The sequence below is a fragment of the Quercus lobata genome, chromosome 6 (assembly GCF_001633185.2).
Source record: "Quercus lobata isolate SW786 chromosome 6, ValleyOak3.0 Primary Assembly, whole genome shotgun sequence".
In the NCBI taxonomy this organism is placed as follows: Eukaryota; Viridiplantae; Streptophyta; class Magnoliopsida; order Fagales; family Fagaceae; genus Quercus; species Quercus lobata.
This window is the reverse complement of record NC_044909.1, coordinates 3,509,263-3,528,242: the sequence shown is the minus strand read 5'-3', so window position 1 is coordinate 3,528,242 and position 18,980 is coordinate 3,509,263. Positions and strand designations below refer to the sequence as shown.

The 18,980-nt window shown below is 35.6% G+C and overlaps 2 protein-coding genes across 5 annotated transcripts; one reads left to right on the top strand and one right to left on the bottom strand.

Moving 5' to 3' along the window:
- Positions 1 to 1,296: 1,296 nt before the first annotated feature.
- On the top strand, positions 1,297 to 13,473 carry LOC115994058 (probable ATP-dependent DNA helicase CHR12). Of its 2 annotated transcripts, none has more exons than XM_031118076.1 (12): positions 1,297 to 1,710; positions 3,746 to 3,899; positions 4,671 to 4,735; positions 5,191 to 5,379; positions 5,668 to 5,817; positions 6,584 to 6,979; positions 8,301 to 8,560; positions 8,661 to 8,879; positions 9,736 to 9,943; positions 10,021 to 10,174; positions 11,143 to 11,748; positions 12,243 to 13,473. In XM_031118076.1, exons 1-12 carry the CDS (start codon positions 1,453 to 1,455, stop codon positions 12,944 to 12,946), a joined length of 3,363 nt encoding a protein of 1,120 aa, XP_030973936.1. In that variant the 5' UTR covers positions 1,297 to 1,452; the 3' UTR covers positions 12,947 to 13,473. The 2 variants fall into 2 exon arrangements, with proteins under 2 accessions (XP_030973936.1, XP_030973935.1); XM_031118075.1 differs by having other exon boundaries at positions 9,733 to 9,943.
- A 1,295-nt stretch (positions 13,474 to 14,768) lies between these two features.
- On the bottom strand, positions 14,769 to 18,737 carry LOC115994661 (RAN GTPase-activating protein 2). 3 transcript variants are annotated; one of them, XM_031118879.1, is made up of 2 exons: positions 18,458 to 18,737; positions 14,769 to 16,789 (listed from the first exon to the last, which is right to left on the bottom strand). In XM_031118879.1, the coding sequence occupies exon 2, from the start codon at positions 16,761 to 16,763 to the stop codon at positions 15,174 to 15,176; it is 1,590 nt and encodes a 529-aa protein (XP_030974739.1). In that variant the 5' UTR covers positions 16,764 to 16,789; positions 18,458 to 18,737; the 3' UTR covers positions 14,769 to 15,173. The 3 variants fall into 3 exon arrangements, with proteins under 3 accessions (XP_030974739.1, XP_030974738.1, XP_030974737.1); XM_031118878.1 differs by lacking the exon at positions 18,458 to 18,737 and adding an exon at positions 18,355 to 18,450 and having other exon boundaries at positions 14,769 to 16,787; XM_031118877.1 differs by lacking the exon at positions 18,458 to 18,737 and adding an exon at positions 16,904 to 17,452 and having other exon boundaries at positions 14,769 to 16,787.
- Between the last annotated feature and the right edge of the window lie 243 nt (positions 18,738 to 18,980).

Sequence of the window (18,980 nt, the reverse complement as noted above, 5' to 3'; positions counted from 1 at the left end):
TTTATTCTTATATCCCGGAGGGAGTGAACTTTTTTTTTTTTTTTTTTTTTTTTGAGAAAGCCCTGAGGGAGTGAACTTGATTTATCCATAACTATATATATATATATATATATATATATATTTTTATTATTATTATTATTATTCTTGCTTACATTAAAGTGGAGAATGGAGGATTCAATCAAGCCCAAGTTGTCTTTTACGAGAGAATTAGGCAACATTGTTGAGTTATAAGACTCTTAACTCATATTATTATACATTAGTGATGAAGCAATTGATTGTATGACTAGTACTAATAATAAATTCTTGTAAACAAAGAAATTAGAAAGACGTTAGTATGATATTGGTCATCAAGTTTTCAATTCGCAAGTAAATGTTTCTAAATTTTGAGGGAAAAAAAAGTTTTAGTATTTTTTTTTTTAAATTTTTTATATTAGTTTGTTACCTTGATTGTAACATAGAATTAGGTTTTGTATTCAATCTTGGTTGGACATAATTCGGGATGTTACTCGAAATTTCTAGTGTCGTGACAATTGTGGGGTAATGTTTAGATTTATAGGTGAGAATCTTAGGAGCACATCATTGCTCATACATTCAGGCCGATAGGTTTCAAATGTTATTAAACTGAGGACTTACTCGGATAGTTATGAATGTGCTCGAGTTGGACTAGTTGTAGTCAATTTGATTGACCTTAATAAATTACATAGATTGATAGACCTTATCCTAATTAAATTTATTTTTATTCATATTATTAATGAAATTCATATAAACTATACAATTGTTTTTTTTTTTTTGCTAATCTAGACATTATGATTTAAATACATAAACATGCTATAATCATGTAGAGGAATGGACAATATGGCTTGAGAATTGAGATATTTGAATATCTACATAGTACTTCTTAGAAAACAACATAGTGATGGAATATAATAGCCCATTCACCTAATTTGAGAACAGGGATTTTTTTTTTTTTTGGGTTAAGAGGGTTAATACGATGAAAATATTCTCTAATGATTTAAAAAAAAAAAAAAAAAAAAGTACAGCGGTGCACCAAAGGCCCAAGCGGCCCAAAAGGATCTAGCGATATTTGCAGGGGCAATTTCGTCATTCCACAAAAAATAAAGCCGTGTTTGGTCACAAAACAAAAATATAAAAGCGAACCCATCCCTCTCTGCTTCACCTAAAGAGCGCCGAAGAGAGAGATAGAGAGAGAAAGAGACCCAAACCATTCTATTTTTTTTTATTTTCTTCGAACCCAAAAGAAAAAAAAGAAAAAAAATATATAGGGCAAAAAAAAAAAAAAAAAAAAAAAGAGAGAGAGAAGCGAAATTATAAACCCACAGAGACAGAAGTAACAAAAAGATTAGAATTTGTTGGCACTAACAATTTTTCAAATATCCGTTAACGCACAAAGAAGAGAGCAAAAAAAAGGGACCGTTGGGGGGCGCTCCCGCCATGGCTCAGCTCGAGAGCCAGGCTCAGACCCAAGGCCACGAGCCCTGGCTCGACCCTGACCATGTCCGCAGCACCAAGTCTCTGATCTGCGCTCTCAACCTCGTCTCTCGCAACCTCCCGCTCCCTCCTGACCTCTACGACGCCGTTTCCTCCATCTGTTCCTCCCCCGAACACGCCGACGCCGTTGAGGCACGAAACGGCGGCGTCGGCGGTGCTGCTGCTGCTGCTGAATCCGGATCCGTTGCGAGCAAGGTTTTGGTATGGGTTCGTTTTGCGATGTTGTTTGGTTTTTTTGTGCTCTTGTTTCTTGGTTTTTGGTGTTTTTTGTGAGGGTTGGGATTTTGCGTGGTTTGGAGGGGTTAGGGTTGGGGATTTTGTGTGTGGGAGTGGTGAATTAGGGTTTTTGTTGTTGGTTTGAGTATGTGTTTGTGTTTTTATGTGGTTGAATGGCTTTGTGTTTGGGTGTTGGGGGCTTTTCTTTGAGTTCATTTGAAGGAGTTTTGTGGGATTAGGGTTTAGGTTTAGGGTTGGGATTTTTGTTTGTGTTATTGCTGGTTTTTTTTTTTTTTTTGGATTTTTCCTGTTTGTGTGTGTGTGTGTGATTGTTTTGTAATGGAGTTTATGAGCTGAGGGAAATTTGTGAGATTAGGTTTGTCTGTTGAAGGGGTTAGGGTTGGGGATTTTGTGTGTGGGAGTGGTGAATTAGGGTTTTTGTTGTTGGTTTGAGTATGTGTTTGTGTTTTTATGTGGTTGAATGGCTTTGTGTTTGGGTGTTGGGGGCTTTTCTTTGAGTTCATTTGAAGGAGTTTTGTGGGATTAGGGTTTAGGTTTAGGGTTGGGATTTTTGTTTGTGTTATTGCTGGTTTTTTTTTTTTTTTTGGATTTTTCCTGTTTGTGTGTGTGTGTGTGATTGTTTTGTAATGGAGTTTATGAGCTGAGGGAAATTTGTGAGATTAGGTTTGTCTAGGGTTGAAGGGATTGTTTTGTTGGTTTCTTTTTGAGTGTTTACAATGGGTGTGTCGTGTGTGTGGAAATTTAGAATTTTAGTAGTGTAATGTTACTACTTGCCTACAAAAATCCTACAATAGTTGTATTGGATTAAAGTTTGGCTATTTTTTGTTTTCATTATCTTTTTGGGTCTTTTTTTTTTTTTTTTTTTTTTTTTTTTTTGTGGTTTGATAGAGTAATGATGTTCAGATTAAGTGGCTATGTGGAGAAGGCTGTACTTCTCTGATTTTTGGTTGGTTTTCTTTGCTCTTGATTCACTTTAAAAAAAGGCAATTTTCAAGGCATTGAAGGTATGCTTTGAATTTTTTTGCTTTCAGCTGAATAAAACTAGCTGTCAGTGTTGCCAATGAGCTCTACCTCAACTGGCACCTCCGCCCTTTATAAGTGCTAGGCGGAGAGTGAGGTCGTAGGTTCAAGACCCAATGGGTGCATGTGTAACTTAAAAGTGTTTGATCTTAGTGTTTCCATTTGCCAAGTCATATTTTTCCATTCATTAGTTGATAGCAGTGACCGTTTTGACACATTTTTTAAAGGTTAAGGACTAAACTGAAATATTTGAAGGTTAGGAACAATTTTGAAACATGGGGCAAAGGTTAGCAAAGGTTAAAGACAAAAGGGGTAATTCAATCTAGCTTTATTTATGATGTTACGGAATAGGGGAATCTGTTCTATATGTTTTTAAAGTTTATCTCATGTAGAGCTATGACCAGACATTTATTACACTTCTATTTGAAACTCTTTGTATGACATACGTCACATACCTCCATATGTTGGTAATAAGCAGTCAAAGGATTAAGTATTTCATATGACGTGTGGATCTATCAACATGTTTTAAGCAAATTATGATTTTTGCAGTTTGTTGGATTAGTCTATTCATGAATCATGATAGTAACAGAATATATGGTATATAGATTCTGGGTTTAATTTATCAATGGATGTGTTTAGTTTTTTTTTTTTTGTTTGATAGGTGTGTTTAGTGAATCTTATTTACTATGCAAGTAGCGTTTATTTTTAAATAATATGTTGATGTTGTTATTGAATAAGTCTTGCTTAAAGTCATATTGCTATGGAGCTTTTTGTGACCTGAAACCTAACAAATTGAATATTTCTTTCATGTATTTATACATATCTCACCAATGTTGACTCAGCCGTGCAATCTTTTTCCCTCTTGAGATTTGACTGAACTATTTTAGTATTTGCTGCTAACTGCCATGTGTGTCCCAGTATGATTAACTTGTCTTTCTGATTTTGTTTCTTACAATATCAACTTGATGTTATTATGCAGGAAGATCATGGTAGTCCTAAAGGGGATCTGTTAGACAACTTTGAGGATGCACTGTTGGAGCAACGTCCAAATTGCATGTCAGGTTTTGGATTGACTGCATTACGGGAAAATCGTTATCAGAGTCACATTCAGCATCGATTGACAGAGCTTGAAGGTTATTAATTTTATAAGGAACCTTCACCTTGTGTATCATATTTTTGGTGCATGATATTTAAATATCTTTGCATTCACTATATTCTGATGGTCCTTTTTATCTTTTAAGTAGTAGAGCTGATAGATTATTTATTTTATTGATAATTTCATTCTTACGGCATTTGGCTGCTTTTAAATATCAAAGATCTATGGAAGAATAGCTTTGGCAAGTTCCACTATCTAATTAATTGGTTATCATTTATGGTTATTTTTATTTGCTGTCAACCATATTCTAGAGTAGTTGTTGCAATGTAGGATATGGGTACAATAAGGATGTGGAGATTAGCTAGATCTATGGTTGGTTCTTGTCTGGTGGAAAAAAAAAATGTGGGGGGAACAGGGATATGTGATTGAAGTAAAGATGGTGGTGGTTGTTGGATTAAAATTTGGAGCTGCTGCTAGACCTTGTTGACATGGATTTACCACCTTTATATTTCATTTCTTGATCTACATGTAGTGTACTGATTGGAAAATGTCTGGAGGCTTTCTCTAAGGTATTGGTAGACTAAACTGCTTTGAGATCTCCTCCCCCTCTCTCCCTCAAAGTGGTTCTTTTTTATCTTTTTACAAATTAATTGTTACTAATATCAAGTTTTTGATCTTTCAAAATGGATTACTTATGTAACCCTAGTCCACTGCCTATGTACTTGTGGATCACTTTTGTTTAACTTTCATTGAAGAATTTTTACTTATTAAAAAAAAGGATTACTTATGCATTTATTTCTTGAACCAGTATTGCCTTCAAATAGAGGTGAGGACCTGCAGACAAAGTGCTTGCTTGAACTATATGGGCTAAAGGTAAACTTGATACCCTAAATTATAACAAATGCTTAAACATTGAACGGAGGATGGCAGTTGTCAAATAAAGGTAAGGCTGCATTTGGTTATACTTCCTTGAAATGATTCTTTTTGAAGCAACTTGTTATGTTGGGTTACAAAGATTGGTTCTTCAGAGAGAGGATCGGTTTTCCTTGGTCCTTACCCAAAAACAAAAGAAACTAATTCTGATTTCTGAGAGTTGTTTCATTGAGAAATTTGAGAACTGTTGCCCATGAAGAAATAACCAAATGTGGCCTCTGTTAATTAGTCGATGATTTTACAAATGCCAATTTCTATGTTGCTTATTGGATTTTATTTTAAAATGGTGGTAAGGGAGTTCTCCTAGTGATGGTTATAGTTGAATGTGTTTTACTACTTGTTACTTCTGATGCTAAGAGATGTTCCTTGTTGGTGACTACCTTTTTCCCCGGCAGCTGGCAGAATTGCAAAGCAAGGTTCGATCTGAGGTGAGTTCAGAGTACTGGCTTCGTGTGAACTGTGCAGAACCTGACAAGCAATTATTTGACTGGGGCATGATGCGACTGCGTCGTCCACTTTATGGTGTCGGAGATGCTTTTGCCATGGATGCTGACGACCAATTCAGGAAGAAACGGGATGCTGAGGTATTTTATTAGTTTATGGATTACTTGAAAAAAAGAAAAGAAAACAAAATGAATACTGTATAACAATGATAAAAGGTTAAAATTATTTATACCTGGTCAAGTTTCGGCCTGAGAAACTCTTAGAAAGGGCCACTTATCAGTGAGTCTTATCGTCATGTGTTTAAATTATAGTATGATTTTTATAAACGAGTTATATAGATAAAAAGATCCAAATATGGATCATTGAAGTGTAGAGAAAGAGTACTCTGTCCCTAGACACAGCTGATATGGTTAAAACCTTTGATGCAGAGATTGTCAAGGTTGGAAGAGGAGGAGAAGAATTATATTGAAACTAGAAAGAGAAAATTTTTTGCGGAAGTACTCAATGCAGTGCGCGAATTCCAATTGCAAATTCAAAATTCTATGAAACGCCGGAGACAAAGGAATGATGGGATCATGGTATGCTACATGTCTTTCCTCTATTTGTTCATTTTTACATTTTATGCCTACTTAAAATGGGATATAGAGATGAAAACATTGTGGGAAAGGTCTGGGGAAATATTTTAAAAAGAGGGGTGAAAAAAAGAGAAAAAAAGAAAACAAACAAATATGGTTAGTCGAAAGCAGGCTTCCCATTGGTCTCAGGAACTACTCCAGTGAATTTACAATAATGCTTTATGACCCTAGCTATTTGATATGCAACTTTAAAACATCCTTTGTTGCTAGGGGTTTTGTCCTTGTTTCAGAAGGCATTTCAGATTAAAATGAATGGTAATTCAAACCTTTATTTTTTGTTTTATACTTTGCAACCAGAGTATAACTGAATTTTGTAATCCAATCCTGTTTGTAACAATGTCACAGCAGTTACTAGATAATCTATATATCAAGCTAATAAAGAGATTCTCTCTCTCTCTCTCTCTCTCTCTCTCTCTATATATATATATATATATATATATCAATTTTTTAATTATCTTTTAAACAATTTTTTGTTTTGTTTTACATCTTCTCTTGATGAAGAATGCTAGTAAGAAACAAGTTACTGCAATCTTCTGAGATTCGCTTCAGAAGGTGAAAGTTTTTTTAGAGATAGAGAGAAAATTATTGTTACTTTTTGCTGGCTGAGTAATCAGTTATCACTTAGAGCAAAGATCATAAGCAAAATTGAAATGTATAATATTGCTATTATAGCATTTACTGAAAATACCACTGATAAGAATTTTGGCAGCAATGGCATCAAAGGCTAAGGCAACGTGCTACACGGGCAGAGAAATTGAGGTTCCAAGCCTTGAAGTCCGATGATCAAGAAGCATACATGAGAATGGTAAAAGAGAGCAAAAATGAACGATTGACAATGCTGCTTGAAGAAACAAATAAACTTCTTGTAAATTTGGGAGCTGCTGTTAAACGTCAGAAAGACGCTAAACATTCAGATGACATAGAGGCCTTGAACGACTCAGAAGCTGATTTTCCTGAATTGGATGCTTCAAACAATGGAACTCCTCAAGATTTACTTCCTGAGGAAGAGATGGACATCATTGATTCTAATGGCAACAGTGAAACTAGTGATTTGCTTGAAGGTCAGAGGCAGTATCACTCAGCCATCCATTCAATTCAAGAAAAGGTAAAGGATAAAACCTAATTTTCTGCATCATATTACTTAGTGCAAAGCTATTTTAGCGCAAGGTTCTATGTTTGAAACCCCCTCTTTGCTCTATCAAATGGATTTGCACTTTAATTGTTGGGCTAGTGCATAAAATATATAGACTGCCAAACATTCATGGGGAATGATAAATTAATTAGTGGTTGCAATCTGAATGTGCAATAAAGCCTTTATGTAATTTTTGACAAGATAACAACGCCATATGTTACTTGTGCAATGGTTTATATCACTCTTCTAGTGAGGAGTTTCAACTTTGAAACTTCTTTGGCTGTTGCCTCTTGGAAGTCTCCCAGACTCATCTACTCTCCCAAAATTTGGGAACCCTAATATTTTATGTTATCAAACTTGTATAATGTGGTACAAATTAGAAAAATGCAACATGAAAATTAAAGGCAAGAAATAAAGGATAGATAACCAAGGAGCCAACACCTAAACTTGCTTGGACTCAACATCAAGAAGGAGTAAACCTCTAGGGATCAATACCTAGGGTTGGTTGGAGTTAGCACCAGACAATTGGAACAATTTCAAGAAATTGCATTCATCATCAAAATAATCCTCCTCCATAGGAGTACATTATTGTCCTTAGATAAACTACTACACCCCATTTCTAACTAACATAGGAAAATCCAAATTCTAATTGACTTGGGAAATCCAAATTATTCAATTACAAAAATACCTTTGAGTTTAAATAAAAATACTAATAAACCTAATTAAGTACTTAGACCTAAAATAAAATACAACTGACTTCAAAATTAAATAAGACTAAATTTAAATATATATCTCTTTGTGCCTCCTGCATCATTGTATGGTTAGTTTTGTATTTTTTTTTATGATTTGTTGTTGTTGTTGCGTGTGTGTGTTCTAAAATCTCTATAGATTTGATGGGTGGGGCATAGGTTTGAACAGATTCCAACATAGAGGGCCTAATAATCTCTGCTTGGAGCTGTTTCAAGTGTGGACTGCATGACGTACATTGCTTCAATCCCTTTTCTTTTCTATCTGTGTATGGATGTATGTTTACTTACCCCAAAAAGTGTATGATTGTGTTGAACTCCTATAATTAAAGCATAAGTAACGGTCTTAAGATTGCTAAATGCTTGACAAGTGCTCCATTTTATATAAGAATGCTTGATGTTTCAAAAATAATATATGCAAATTCCATGCAATTTTTTTTTTTGTTGCTAATACTTGAAATCTCTGTTACAGTTTTTGGGGGAAAAAAAAAACTGAAAACATCACTTATAATGGAATCAGTGAATCTAACTGAATTTAAGTTGTACAGGTAACTGAGCAGCCAGCCATGCTTCAAGGTGGAGAGCTAAGACCATACCAGGTAGAGGGGCTTCAGTGGATGGTTTCATTGTTCAATAACAACTTAAATGGAATTTTAGCTGATGAGATGGGTCTGGGGAAGACAATACAAACCATTTCATTGATAGCATATCTCATGGAGAGCAAGGGTGTGGCTGGGCCCCACTTGATAGTGGCTCCAAAGGCTGTATTACCAAATTGGAGTTATGAATTCTCAATGTGGGCTCCTAGGTATGCAAAAAGAATTCTTTGAAACCTACATCTGTGTGCGTGTGTGTGTGTTAGAGAGAGGTTACTTTGAAATCACTCTTCAATTTTCTTTCTGAACCAGTATTGCAGCTTTTCTTTATGATGGACGTCAAGAAGAGAGAAAGGCAATGAGGGAAAAGTTATCAGGGGAGGGCAAATTTAATGTGTTGATCACACACTACGATCTTATCATGAGAGATAAGGCATTTCTAAAGAAAATTCACTGGTACTACATGATTGTTGATGAAGGGCATCGGTTAAAGAATCATGAAAGCGTTCTTGCAAAGACTCTTGTCTCAGGGTATGTGACTGAGCTTCTTGTGATGTTTAATATGTATATGTTGTGTGAATTCTTCAAGAAAAAAAAAAAGGTAAATGTAACTCATCCACCCAAACAGGGTTTAACTAGTGACTTCACCCTCCACTTATTGCTTATGGAGCCATTTGGCCAATTTTAACTTATATCTCTTATCCTAGTTTTATGGTTATGTGATGATGTTTATTAACTTTCGCAATTCATTAATATGGTGTGGAATTCACTTCTAATGTTATATAGATATTTACTTTGTAATTTTGATTTCTCTGAAACTAGAAAGAACATTTGTGAGCCTAACCCAATAATTAAAATAAATAAATGATCAAGTGCTCATATCAGCCATAATTGTCTTGAGTGGTAATTATTTGGAACCCTACCCGAAATGGGAATGATGGCATTGTTAGTTCTGATTTCTCACTATTCTTGAATGAAAGATCCACTTGTTCTGGTTTTAAATGAAGTCTTTTTGAGAAGTAAAATGCATAGATGCATGGAGTCTCAAGAAATTTGCACTTCACAACAACAACAACAAAGTCTTAGTCCCGAAATTTGGGGTCGACATTTGAGATTTATAATAATATTATAGTTTCTAAACTATACAATCCATCAAAAGTTGCTACTCTTAAGCTTTCACTCTTAGCTCTGGTGTTAACCTAGCTATGCTGTGTATAATTCTTGTGGAAATTATTACAATAATCCTTTTGGTACCAGGATGATTATGACTGATTTTCTCATTTTATTTATTAGATATTTTGGATAAATGCTGCTGATTTTTTTGGGAGTTTTTGATAAAATTTAAAAATTGAGAATGCTTCTTTAAGTAAATTTCTTCGTGTAGCAGCTATCAGATACAACGGAGGCTTCTGTTAACGGGTACCCCAATACAGAATAGTTTGCAGGAATTGTGGGCCCTGCTTAATTTTCTTCTGCCGCACATTTTCAATTCAGTTCAGAATTTCGAGGAGTGGTTTAATGCACCCTTTAAGGGTAAGGGTGATGTTTCTCTTACAGATGAAGAAGAGCTACTGATCATTCGTCGTCTGCATCAAGTCGGTATTGTCTCCTAATTTGTATATTATTTTATTTTTTCTGGACATTCTTGTTAAAATACTTCTGTGATTCTTAGGTTATAAGACCTTTCATATTGAGGAGGAAAAAGGATGAGGTGGAGAAATACCTTCCTGGGAAATCCCAGGTCATTTTGAAATGCGATACGTCAGCTTGGCAGAAAGCATATTATCAACAAATTACAGATGTGGGCAGAGTTGGGCTAGATAATGGTTTGTAGCTTCCAAACCTGCATGCAATGCATATGCATTTGAACATTCCATACTACATTTAAATACCACCCCCCCCCCACCCACACACAAAACCAAAAAAAAACACTAATTGTTCCTCAAAATGCTTCTGATTTGGAGAAGTGCTAACTTGGGTGGGCATTTCAAAAAAAAATTTCTTGCTTCGTGTCATATTGTTGGGCCTCAATCTATTTTGTGATGTGCCAAAATATCGTTCTATTTGAAAAGTCAATAAAGATTGATAACTTTCTCAATTTATCCTTTACTTTATTTGAAAAGTCAATACCCCATATAAATTAAGGAGGGTAGTTTGGAAAACTTATTCATTGTTCTCATTTGAAAGATGAGGTATTAAATGATTTTCCGTTAAAAATGGGATATCTAAACTGGACAAAAATACGGAGGGGGTATTTCTTAGTTATTCCACCTTAGTATCTAGCCATATTTTATGCATTGTTAGAAGTCTAGGGCTATCATGCACACCTATGTTAGGTTTATTTTCTACAGTGACCAATTCAGCAAAAACGCTGAAGGTTTAATGTTATATCTCCCTCCCCAAGACCTTCCCTTTTGTAATCAAAACCAAGTGTCCCCGCCGCCCACCCCCCCGCCTTTTTTAGTTTTAAACATTTTGAGAACTGAAAATCGCTTCTACATTTTTGCTCCCAAAAGTAAATTTATTTTATTTTATTTTTCTCAAAATGCTAAATAAACAGTTACCACCTCATTTCACGAAGCAAACGGCAATTAATATTGCCGTCCCATGGATTAAAAGCTCAATCTACAATTTTTTTAGAGAGAAACACTGTGGGGTAGTTTTATATTCTTTTTGGTAACAGTGGATTTTTACTTTCATGTTTATTTATTCGTCTCTTTCATCTGAAGGTATAGTTTTAAATTTTAAACTCCGCAAAAGTCACCACCTGTTCACTAATATAGAAGATTTGCAGGTGCTGGGAAATCAAAAGGTCTACAGAACCTGACAATGCAGCTCAGGAAGTGTTGTAACCATCCATACCTTTTTGTTGCGGGAGATTATAATATGTGGCGCAAGGAGGAGATAGCCAGAGCATCTGGGAAATTTGAACTTCTTGATCGTTTACTGCCAAAACTTCACAGATCGGGGCATAGAGTTCTGCTTTTCTCACAAATGACTCGTCTCCTTGACATTTTAGAAATTTATCTGCAACTTCACAATTATAAGTATCTTAGACTGGATGGTAACACCAAAACTGAGAGTAGAGGATCTCTAGTAGACCAATTCAATGCTCCAGGCTCTCCTTACTTCATGTTCCTCTTGAGCACTCGTGCTGGAGGTCTTGGATTGAACTTACAAACAGCAGATACTGTAATACTTTTTGACATTGACTGGAACCCTCAAATGGATCAACAGGCAGAAGATCGGGCCCATCGTATTGGACAGAAAAAGGAAGTTAGAGTATTTGTGTTAATTACTGTTGGATCAGTTGAAGAGGCAATCTTGGAGCGTGCAAAACAGAAGATGGGCATTGATGCCAAGGTGATCCAGGCAGGACTTTTCAATACAACTTCCACAGGTTTGTTGTACTTGAATTTCATGCAATGTCATAATATTGTCACTCCCTCCATCTCAAAAACTATATATTATGAAGTTAAGGGCATTTATTGAAGATTTCCCTACTATGCCTCTTTGTTTATACTCATGCCATTTTAGAATCAAGAAATATTTTGGAAAGATGAATAATATTTCATATTGTGAACTTGCTTATAAAAAAATCCATTATTTTTTCCTGTTCACTTTTTCAGACTTTGGGCAGTAATATATCTTTATCATTCTGGGAGAAATTGGTGGGCATCACTGCCACAAAAGTTGCCACTTATGTCATGAATACCTTTTCTATATTCTGGTGAAAATTTTATGGGGTTAGGGTTTAAATGTCATTTACATATGTGCCACTCCTTATCTCGTTAAGGACTGCAACAGGCAGATTTGTTGCTTGCTTAATATAAATGTCTGCCCATTCTTTCTTACTGAAGATTGTGTTAACATGGCACATCTTTCTGTATACAGCTCAGGACAGCAGGCAGATGTTAGAGCAAATCATGCGTAGAGGAACAAGTTCACTTGGGACAGATGTGCCAAGTGAGAGAGAAATCAACCGCCTCGCTGCCCGATCAGATGATGAATTCTGGCTTTTTGAGAAAATGGATGAGGAGAGAAGACAAAAGGAGAAATACAGATCTCGTCTTATGGAAGAACACGAAGTACCTGAGTGGGCATATTCTGCACCTGAAATTAAGGAAGATGAGGCCCCAGGTGTTGATGGTAGTGGTGCCATGGGAAAGCGGAAAAGAAAGGAGGTGGTTTATGCTGATACTCTGAGTGATTTACAGTGGATGAAGGCTGTGGAAAATGGAGAAGACATGTTAAGGCTTTCTGGTAAAAGAAAGAGAAAAGATCATCTTGCAATCGAGGGCAATGCATCAACTAGAAATATTGGTGGTGCAGAGGAAAAGGTATTAGAGCTTGAGAATGAAAACATGCCTATGACAAATGAAGATACCTTTGCTTTGGCCCCAGCCCCAAAGAGACCAAAGTCTGAAGAGGAAAATACTGAGAAACATGAATATCAGGGTCCTGGAGGAAGTAACTGGAATGGGCATTTGTTAACATGGAATACTCATAAGAAAAAGAGATCAAGCTTTGTTGTCCAGAGCACATTGTCTGATTCTAGAGGGCAGAATTCCAATGGAAGAGGAAGTGGATGGACTTGATTGAAATGACTAAAAAATAATTTCAAACATGGATATGCGATATTCAGATCAGTAGCTGGACCTCTTGTATTTTTAGCTGCCGGTGTTTTTATACACCTGGCTCCAGCTTGGGCTACGATGTTTGGCTCAGTTACTGGAATTTTGGGGCAGCAAGCTTTAGATGATTATTTGAACTGGTGCGGTTATGGTCACTCAGTTTCTAGTCACTGGTGTTCTTAGCATCTCACATAGTAGCAGTAATGTGAAGTTATCCCAATTAATGGAATGCACTGTTGGTTCTCTTTGGTCTGAACCAGTGTGTTGATAAAGTAGGATATTATTGGTAGCGAAGAGGTTGTAGTTGCTGTTAGTTAGGGCAAAAAGGAGAAGAAGAGACCCGAGTGCTAGTTGCAAATCAATAAACTAAAGCTGGACTCTTGTGCCTATTAAAATCTATTCAAGAATGGTCTGATAGTGATAGATGTGATAATTCAAACATGTCTTCATAATTTTATTTTATTAATTAGAATTTTCAAAATTTTATGAGATGTGCATTATACGTAATTTAATTTTCTTTTATGCATTCAAGTCCCTGGAATTGCTAAGAAGCTCCTACACATAATTGAGAATGCCATGAGACTTTAATTTTTTTTTTTCTTAGCATTATATATTAATATGAGAATGTTTTAGAGGGAAAGATGAAAATCTCTTCTAAGATATGGTAGGCATTTGGTTAGCCCATTAGGGACGACAAAAATTCCACATCTCGCTTGACTTGACTTACTCTAAAGAGACGGACCAATCTCGACTTAATCTAATGAGACAGACCAATCTCGCATGTTCAACCCTGAATTTGTATGTATACTTTTATTCAATATTTGTTTAACTTGTGTATATATATATATATATATATATATATATATAAAACTTAATTTCATTTATATTATATTTATAATATATTTTTTTGTTACGTATTCTATAATATTTTCAAGAACAATCAAAACACTTGCTTTTACTCTTTTTAACACTTTCATGAACATCTTTCATTTTCCCTTTTATCTCTATTATATTAACTAGTTGTAGATGTGTGCAATGCGTGGGAATATTTGACGATTTTTTTTTGTAAGTTTTTTCCCCTGCTTTTTTTCTTTCAAGGAAAGATAATGCAATTTACAATAAATTATTATATAAAATGAGATATTTTGTAAATAATGTAATTTGTTGTTAGAATTTGTTTCTAATACTCCTTATAAATAATTCATCCTTTGCATGTTTCGAATGAGAAAGCAGAAATAAGTAATTCTATCATTTACATTAGAAATAAAAATACAAGACTTTAATAACACAAGAAAATTATAATTTTATAAAAAATCTACCAATATTGTTAATAAAACTGTCTTTTTAGAAAAACCTCTCATCCCAAAGTATCACAAAAATAAATCAAACTAGACTGAAATACTATGTTAATATAGTTTAACAAGAACATAGTAACAATAAATACTATGTTTCAACTATTAGATATATATGTCAAAACTGAGATGACAAACAAAAACTTCCAAACTCAAACACTCAAACCCCAGCATACTCCACACAAGTTTACACTTTACCCCGCCTTGAAGAGGAGATGAGACGGAGATGGGCATCCTATTCCCATTAAACATATTCTCAGATTGTAATGCGTATGAAAGTTCCATTTAAATATAAAAGCAGTAAAAGGAACAAAAAAATTCGAACAGTGCGCTATGAGGGAAGAGTGGGGCATCTTCTCAAGTGAGCTTCACTTGGTATGATATGTGCACACTAGCAATCGTAAAGTATAGCAAGCACAATTGAAGTACACGAATTTTAGAACCTCATAAAGCATATCACACCAGTAGAGCTGGATGCATAACAAAAAAAACTAAAAGGTCCAAAAGAAGAGAAAGATGTCAGGCAACTTGACCGTCAAGAATTGATCACAACAGAGAAAATGGTCTTAGGCTACAATTAGAGCAAGATCCATTACAAGATATGCTATTGCATTAGATGACTAACCTATGCAGGTTTCCAAATAGGCAAATTTGATAGAGAAAAGATAGATACTAATCATGGCACCTATCATCCTTCTGAAAAATTGCCACAGCCTGCTCATGCAGACTGTAGATTCAACAAAACAGGCAAACCCAAAATGTCCTGTCCTACAATTATTAATGTTCCAATAGGCTACTCGTTCAGAAACCAAACGAAAACACCTTCCATAGGTGAACCTCTAATCCTCTTGGTTAACTTCCAGGTTCTTCAGTTTTGATTCAAGTTCATCCTCATTACCTTCACCCTCACCTGATTCTTCATCATCCTCCCTTCCTTCTGGGTCATTCTCATCCAATGGCCCAAGCATGTCAGGACATTTCTTGAATACATCCTGGATCTCATCAATGCCTTCATCAGAGATGAAATTCCCATTGATATTCAGCAACTTAAACTTGGGCTTCTGAACCACAACCTGAGCCAAAACCCGAGCCCCGGCCCTTCTTACTAGGTTGGCACTAAAATCAACTTCCTTTAATTGGGAATGACCTTCTAATGCCTTGCTGATCTGGATTGCACCTTCATCCTTAAGTTCATTCTCAGCCAGGTTCAACTTGGTGATTTGCTTTGCCGCAATACAAGCAGCAATAACTGGAGCAGCTTCAGCTGTTATGTCATTTCCCGCCATCTCCAAGACTTCGAGTGAAGGAGTTGTTTCCTTAAGAACTTTCAGTATGGCAATTGAACCCTCGTCTTCCAAGTTCAGGTAGCTCAGGTAAACCTCAGATAAATCTGAATGCTTGGAAAGAGCTTTACTCAGGGCAAGTCCACCTTCCACACCAAACATGTTGTCCCGCAGGTCAAGCTTCTTCAAATGGGTACAAGTTTCGAGTGCTTTCGATAATGCAACTCCCCCTTCAGAACCTATCCTTGTAGAGGAGCAACGGAAGTCCTCCAATAATGGAGAACGCTTTACAACCTCAGAGATAGCAAGTGCTCCCTCATCTCCTGTCATGTTATTATGAAATTGCAGGACTCTTAGCTTGTCTGTGGAGGGAATTAACTCAGAAACCACTCGAGCAGCTTCCTCAGAGATGCCATCATTCATTAAATAAAGCTCCTCCAAGCAAGCCTGTGAATGCAGGAGTGCCCCAAATGCCCTAACGCCCTTCTCACCCAAGGCATTGTTTGAAAGATTCAGAGACTTCAAAGCACTACCTTCCAGTGCAGCTGAGAATATATTCATGACTTCAAGAGCTTCTGTCTCTGGTCTTCCTGCGATGAAATCTGACAGGTCTACTTCTTTTAACTGATCCTTCAGGGAAACCAGAATGGGCTCAGCAACACGGGCTGCTCCTAAACCAAAACTTCTATTGCTGAAGCATATTTTAGTGTAAGAATTTCCTTTCTTTTTCAGTGGCCTTAGGAGTTCCTCAGCCTCCTCTGCCTCAATAAAGGCTCGTTGACCCTTTGATATATCAAAGAAAGTTTCCTCAGATGTGGTGTCTGCCTTGCTTCTAGGGCCTCTTTTAAGAACTTCCAGGAGGAGCTTGCTACACTCCTTGGCATAAAGCTGAACTGCAGAACCACCATCACCATCTGGCTCCTTTTCGTAGTTTTGGTTTGCAGTGGCAAAAGCCACATCCTCAATTCGTTTTGCATTCTCCTCAGCCTCTTCTTTGCTGAGACAGCCATACTTCTGGGTAAAAATTGAGTTAGTGGCAAGATTGTTCGTCATCCGCACCACAAGTGTTTGCCTTGTATTTGGGCTAGGAGGCCATAGTTTAATTGAGAATTGCCTGCGTTCTGAGTTCAGTGTTGGGGCCTCCATTGCAATAGAACCTAAAAATGCAAGCTGCAAACATGAACAGATCTCAAAAATTACTGTGATAAACATCAGTAGATCATATAGATGTATAAATGGATGTATAAAATTTCCACATATTAAACTGTTTAATTGATAGCAAATACGTAATATAAGGTACTCTCAAGGGATACAAGACACAAGCCAAGTCCTAATCCGCTAAAAGGACCTGTAGTCATCATCCAATAAAAAAGATAAGAAAGATAAGCTGTTAATCGTCACTAAAAACAAAAATTCCTAACATGCTACTGTCCAACCAAAATGTTGGCAAGAGGGACTCAACACAAGTAAAGTCTTAAAATCTCCGTGATGCAAAAATGATCAACCATGTGGAAGCTTAGACTAACAATGGTATGAGATCAGATATCCTCTACACAAGCAAGGTTCTCAACAACAAAATGCACTACAAAGACGTTCATAAAAGCCAAGATATCATGATGGACTCAACACAAAAATGACTATTATCAGCAAGAGAAAGAAACAGAAAATTCGTTGAGCAATAAAAACATTATTACATTGTAGAAGAAAACCTAGTGAACTGAATGATTGAAACTTAAAATTCTTCTAATTCGAAGGGTAAAAAAGTTCATTTTCTTTCAATTGGAACAATGCAATTTTAGGGGAGGAGTCATATATGGAAACAAACAACAAATTCATCTTAATTTAAATCTCCAAAAAAATAATTTGAAAATAGAAATCAGTAGGAAGAATGAATTATTTATTTATTTATTTAAAATATTTAAAAAGACAGAAGAATTCCAAGGAACTTCAGAAAAAGTGTTTCTCCAATGATTCTAAATTCAAAGCAAGTCAGTGCAACAACAATTTTCAAGCAAATAACAAAGGCAATAAGGAAAAGGATAAAGCTACTACTGACTTTACTACAAAATTCTTACAAATTGATGAAATAATGAATGTGATTGGTGTCACTTCAACAACATAACAAATACATGTTTCGAATTACTTTTTTGTGATTGGTAGCACATCAGTTGGTAAGGTCTATGTAGTAAATTTTGTAGCATCCTTATACACACACACACACACACTTGGTTTAAAGGATAGTAAACAAAGTGTAGTAACAAATTTGAGCTAAGACCAGCATCAAAATTCCCTCCACAAAAGTTTATAACTGAGAAAGACTTAAGTTCAGACACAATGGTTCCCAATTCTCAAGTTTTTCATTTCCAGACACAAGACTCCTTAACCCCACTAAAGTGAAACTCCTCTATTTATTGTCTACCCTATCATTCCCACCTTGATTTCAAATTAAACATAAAAATACATACATACATATTTAAAATAAATACAAACTAAGTTATACCAACTCATATGTGTGATTCTCAATACCCAGAAACGAGACAAGTCAAATTAATCATGGAAAAAAAAGAAGAAAAAAAAGAAGCAAACTTTAAAACAAAATGTAACAGTCCTTAGGCAACAAATAGCATTAAACATAACAGTTCCAAACATGAAACAACCATAAACCCACGAAAAACAACCATAAAAAAGCAAACTTTAAAACAAAATGTAACAGATCTGAGACAAAATAAGACCTTACCCACTTATAATAAAGTTGAAAAGAACCTGAATTCAAACCCAGAAAGATTTTCAAGCACACAGAAACCCTAGAATTCAAAACAAAGACAAAAGAAAAGGGTACCTTTTTTTTTTTTTTCCTTGGGAAAACTTTTTTTGGGTTTGAGGGGAAGTACTTGATGCTTAGTTTGGTTCAAAGAGTTGTCACTGAAACAGAGAGAAATTAAATATAATGATAGTGAAAGTGGTGAGAGTGTGGAGGGAACTGAAAAGTGAAGGGAGCGAAGAATTGGGTTTTGGGAAATGGGTCGTATTCACGCCTCCACAAACAAAGACAGTCACTTTTTTAAAGAGGCTGTTTGGATGTCTGTCTGAACTGAGGGAAACTCTGTTTTTGGGTTTGTTTGGTTGATTAGGTTTTTTTTTTTCCTCAACAAGAATGGGCCAAAAAAAGTGTAATTTTGACATTCAATTTTAGGGGAAATGCTAAAAAGATTACATTGACTTGTTATGTTGATGATATCTATGGATCATATTCATTACTATATTTGTTTGTAAATATTATGTAGTAAAATTTGTGGTATTTTAAAACTTTATATATATATATAAAATATACATGGTTAAAACTTGAAAGTCTCAAAAGTTATA

Excerpts from the sequence above, each read along its gene's own strand:
- LOC115994058 (XM_031118075.1), top strand. The coding sequence starts at position 1,453 with ATGGCTCAGCTCGAGAGCCAGGCTCAGACCCAAGGCCACGAGCCCTGG. Across the intron at positions 5,380-5,667 it reads GGAAGAAACGGGATGCTGAG|AGATTGTCAAGGTTGGAAGA; the intron begins GTATTTTATTAG and ends CCTTTGATGCAG. Across the intron at positions 11,749-12,242 it reads TTTCAATACAACTTCCACAG|CTCAGGACAGCAGGCAGATG; the intron begins GTTTGTTGTACT and ends TTCTGTATACAG.
- LOC115994661 (XM_031118877.1), bottom strand. The coding sequence starts at position 16,978 with ATGATGACTACAGGTCCTTTTAGCGGATTAGGACTTGGCTTGTGTCTT. Across the intron at positions 16,788-16,903 it reads TTGAGAGTACCTTATATTAC|CTTGCATTTTTAGGTTCTAT; the intron begins GTATTTGCTATC and ends TCATGTTTGCAG.